Source organism: Galendromus occidentalis, unplaced genomic scaffold (genome assembly GCF_000255335.2).
Source record: "Galendromus occidentalis unplaced genomic scaffold, Mocc_1.1 scf7180000075752, whole genome shotgun sequence".
NCBI lineage: Eukaryota > Metazoa > Arthropoda > Arachnida > Mesostigmata > Phytoseiidae > Galendromus > Galendromus occidentalis.
Window position 1 is genome coordinate 1 of NW_003803742.1, and position 4157 is coordinate 4157.

Consider the following 4157-nt stretch of genomic DNA (forward strand, 5'->3'; position numbering starts at 1 on the left):
AATGATGTCGGTTGGAGGCGAGAACGACGGTGACATCGACGAGATTTCGATGATGTTGGAGGAATTCGGTCGCGACGAGCTAAAGGAAACAACGAAATTTGAGCGGACCGGCAACGTCGACTTGAATTCGGCTATTCTCGAGTCACCGACGAGAGGATCGGAAGAAGAGGAAGAAAGGGTCGAGACGAGCGGGAGGAGGGATCCTGTTCGGGCGGCGAAATTCGAAGGCAGATACGGAAAGTAGATTAAAAGGATAATTAATGTTGGTTTCGAGTAAGAAAAAAAAAGAGAGGTCGTAACATTGATTAGGGAAATAGATAGTTGAGTACACGAAGGTATAATAGAGTTAGGATGATGAGGGCATCATGTAATGTAGCGTGGACGAGTTGTCGGTAGAGGGCGTTCTGGCGGAAGTCGAGAGTGGAGACGGGGAGCGGGGTTCTTGTATCGAGTCGTTCGTAGCCGAGCGCGGAACGAGTCAGTGTCTTGTCGTTTTGAATTGTCGACTTAAGCTGTTCGTACACGAGTTTCGAGTTAACGACGCAAACGGTTCGGGTGCAGAGATGGAGGATGAGCGACCACGACAGCCCAAGGGTATCCTACGCGAGGACCCGAGAAACCCACGGATGTCGGCTCCAATGGACATGTGGCTGAAGCTCGCCGAGACGGCGACGGCGTTCGGGGCTGCAATGCACGATATCGTGATGTATTCGTACGAGATGCAGAAGCAGGAATCTCAGAAACGCGCAAAACCCGGTCGTCAGCAAGGGGAATCGAAGCCGTTCGGTCGAGTTCCGGAACGAAGTCAGGCTGTACGAGTACTACGACAGCGACGACACGGAGGAGGTGCCGTTCGAAAGAACCTGCGATCTGAACGTGAACGAGTCTCGACCACGGCTTGGTGGGAGAGGTCGGCACCGCCAGAAGAAATGGTGGCACGTGGAGATCCCCGACGAGGACGATTGGAAGCAGCGCGAACGACCGGAATCTCAAGAGTGTCGCGAGGAGGGGCCCGTGGACGGCGTCGCCCAGGTTTTGGAGGTGCCCGAGTTGCCCGTCATCAACGATGACGACGAGGACACCGAAAGGGATCCGGAGCGACCGGTTCTTGAGGTTCAAGAACCGAATCAACGAGATGTCGAGGGTCGCGAGCGCATCGAAAACGAGCAGCAAGAAGCAAGGGATGAGCGTACACGAGTCGAACAACAACGGTGTGTCGACTTCTGGGGGTTCACCCACCGGCGAGGTGACCCGGTTTGTCCAGCCCGAACAAATGAATGCTACTATTGTCACGAGTTCGGACACTTTGCTCGCTGCTGTGCAGCGAAGATCGACACTGTCAAGTGTTATCGTTGTGGGAAGTGGGGACACTTCCAGAGAGACTGCGTGCAGCATCATGTGATGTTGCGAAGTTTAAAGTGATCGAGTGGGGTATCATATTGTATATGATAATCTATATATATAAATAATAAATAATAGCGTAAGGAGGTAACGAGAATAGCGTGTACTCAATAGCTAAGTAAGCGAGGTAGTAAATGAGGGCATTTAGTATGGTAGCAGTGGACGAACTGTAGGGAACGTAGGAACATGCCGTGAACGTAGCGAAGCGAGTTGACGTGCATGTGTTGGGAGAAGTCAGTACTTGAACGGCCAGCGTCCGAGGAGGACGCGTGTGCCCGAGAATAAATCAGTACCCGAGCATAGAGAACGTATTCGAGTAGTAATCCACAGGGAAAACCCCTACACACCCTCCCGCGATCTCGAAGTCATCTTGAGCAAGATCGAGGCGATGATAAACAGACGTCCGCTTACAGCGGTCGCGGCGGAAACCGACAACGCAGAAGCTCTGTGTCCGGCAGATCTGCTGTACGGTTACAGAGCGAAATGCTGCTTCCCTCAACACGCGGCCAGGCCGATAAGAGCGATCGACGCTGATAAAGTCGTTTTCTCCAGGAGATGGAACTATCAACAAAAAGTCATCGCGCTGAAAAACGACGCGAAACCTGAACATGCGAGATCGTGCACTATAAAGACAGCCACCGGCCAGACGCTCGATCGACCCATCAGGAAACTTTTCCTGCTCGGGCAACAGCAAGCGAGCTCCTAGTACAAAAAAGAAGTTTCAGACGAATTAATCAATTAATTTATTGGCTGCACTCCGGCGCTGCGCCATTAGTAAATATCATTCTCATTCGAAAGAGGAAGCCGGCCTTCGGTAGGGTGTCGACGAGGTGACTTCTCCAGTTGCCGGGCCGAGGCGACGAGGGGTCCGTTCGGCTTCAGGACGCCTGGCGTCGTCGATACGGTTGAGTTCCCGCACTTCTTGGGTTCGATCTTGAAGTCCAGCGATGATCTCGGGAAGACTGCGCACTAAGGGCCAGGAGACCGATCGCGGCTCCTCATGAAGCGGAATGGTGGCTTGTCCGGTCTCTCCCGTCTGAGAATCGCGAAGCGACCGAAGATAAGCGGTAGCGTGCGCACCATACGCGGGAGGCTCAAAGCGAAGCCGCCGCGGCAACGTCGGGCTCCACGATGGTCGAGCTCCTCGCAGAAGCAGTTTCGAATAACGACGAAACGGCGCTTGCTCGTTATACGTTAAGTCTAACCTATAGTACTTGGCAATGTAGCTCACGTCTCGCTGAGTGGAGGAAAAATGAACGAGGTCCTCCTTAAGAAGAAGCGAGGCTACGATCTCGACGGGCGTTATCGAGTAGCGGTCAAGGGCGGGCCTGGGTCCCGAAGCTGCCATGGTGAAGCACTGGCTGGGGAACGGATTTCGTCTCGGAGTCTTCGTTCAGAACGACAAGAGCGGGGATACTGACCCGGGATACGTCGCCTCCTGGGTCTCTCGTATCCTCTCTTTGATCTTTTTGTTGAAGATATTCGAGGGCGGGCGTCCTTCTACATCGAGTTGGAGACTGATGACTGAGCACTTGTATTTTGCTCGAAGTCGTTCGGTCTCCTGGTACGCCCTGGTTTTCTTCAGAGTGAGCTCCATAATTTTCAAGATCGCTTTCGGCAATCTATTTTCAGGCATCGATCTCACTCTTTCGAAGTATCTTATAGTTTGATCTGGGCATCCCTTGCTTCGAAGGATGACCATCCAAGTTCGCCTTCGACGAACTCGTTCGATACTCTCGATCCTGGAATTCCTAGTGCCCACTTCCCTGCTTTCCGCTGGGCTCTATCCAGGGTGTCCCTCAAATTGGCGCTCCTCACCAAGACCGAGTTGGCATAGGTGAGTTTCGGGACGGCGGTTGCTTTCCACTGCACTCTAGTGATTTCGAATCGGTTGAAACCCCAGAGAGACGTAGCATGCATTGCATGCAGGGCGGAATTCGCCCCTTTCGCCCAGGCTTCCTCTTGTGCATTGAGGTAGTTCCTGGAGTCGGATAGGGTTATCCCCAGGTACTTGTAGTTTTTTGCAACTGGGATGGTTTGGCCTTGTATGGTCAATGTTTTCTTCCTACCCACTTCGTGGGGCGAGTAGATCACGACGGCACTCTTCTCTGGATTGAATAGGAGTTTATTCCGGTTTCCATATTCTGTGGTGACCTCCAGGAGTTTCGCCATGTCGTTGTGGTTCCTCGCCATCAGGACGAGGTCGTCGGCAAAGAGTAGCCGGGGATGTCGAAGTGTGTTTTTTCTCTCGTATCCCACGTCCATCTCGCTGTTCTGACCTGGAATCCGACTCCGAGGTTCTGGAGTTTGGTCTCAAGGTCCCAAATGTATAGCATAAACAGGACACACGACATCGGGCATCCTTGTCGGAGTCCCTGGTTCGTTTCTATCCATCTCGAGGTGTTCTCGTTGAAGGATATGTGGGCTCTGTTGTGTGTATACAGTTTCTGTACGACATCCAGCAGCCCTGCTTCCATGTCAATGGTCCGGAGCTTTTCCCATAGTATCAACCTATCTACACGGTCGTACGCCGCCGTGCAGTCCAGGAAGACACAGATTAGTCCTGTTTTGTCTAATCGCGATAGCTCAATGGCTGAGGTCAGGATGAATATGTTGTCGTCCCCTCTTCTGCCGGTGCGGAATCCGTTTTGCATCTCGCCCAGGATTTTTTTCTCCTCCATCCAGGTTTGCATCCTTTTCACGATTATTTTCGTGAATATCCGATACAGGATTGATGAGATAGTTATTGGTCGATA

The 4157-nt window shown here is 52.4% G+C and overlaps 1 protein-coding gene across 1 annotated transcript; it reads right to left on the reverse strand.

The window, feature by feature from the left end:
• Positions 1-2794: 2794 nt before the first annotated feature.
• On the reverse strand, positions 2795-3594 carry LOC108864924 (uncharacterized). Its single transcript, XM_018641402.1, has 2 exons — positions 3164-3594; positions 2795-3023 (listed from the first exon to the last, which is right to left on the reverse strand). The coding sequence occupies exons 1-2, from the start codon at positions 3592-3594 to the stop codon at positions 2795-2797; spliced, it is 660 nt and encodes a 219-aa protein (XP_018496918.1).
• Between the last annotated feature and the right edge of the window lie 563 nt (positions 3595-4157).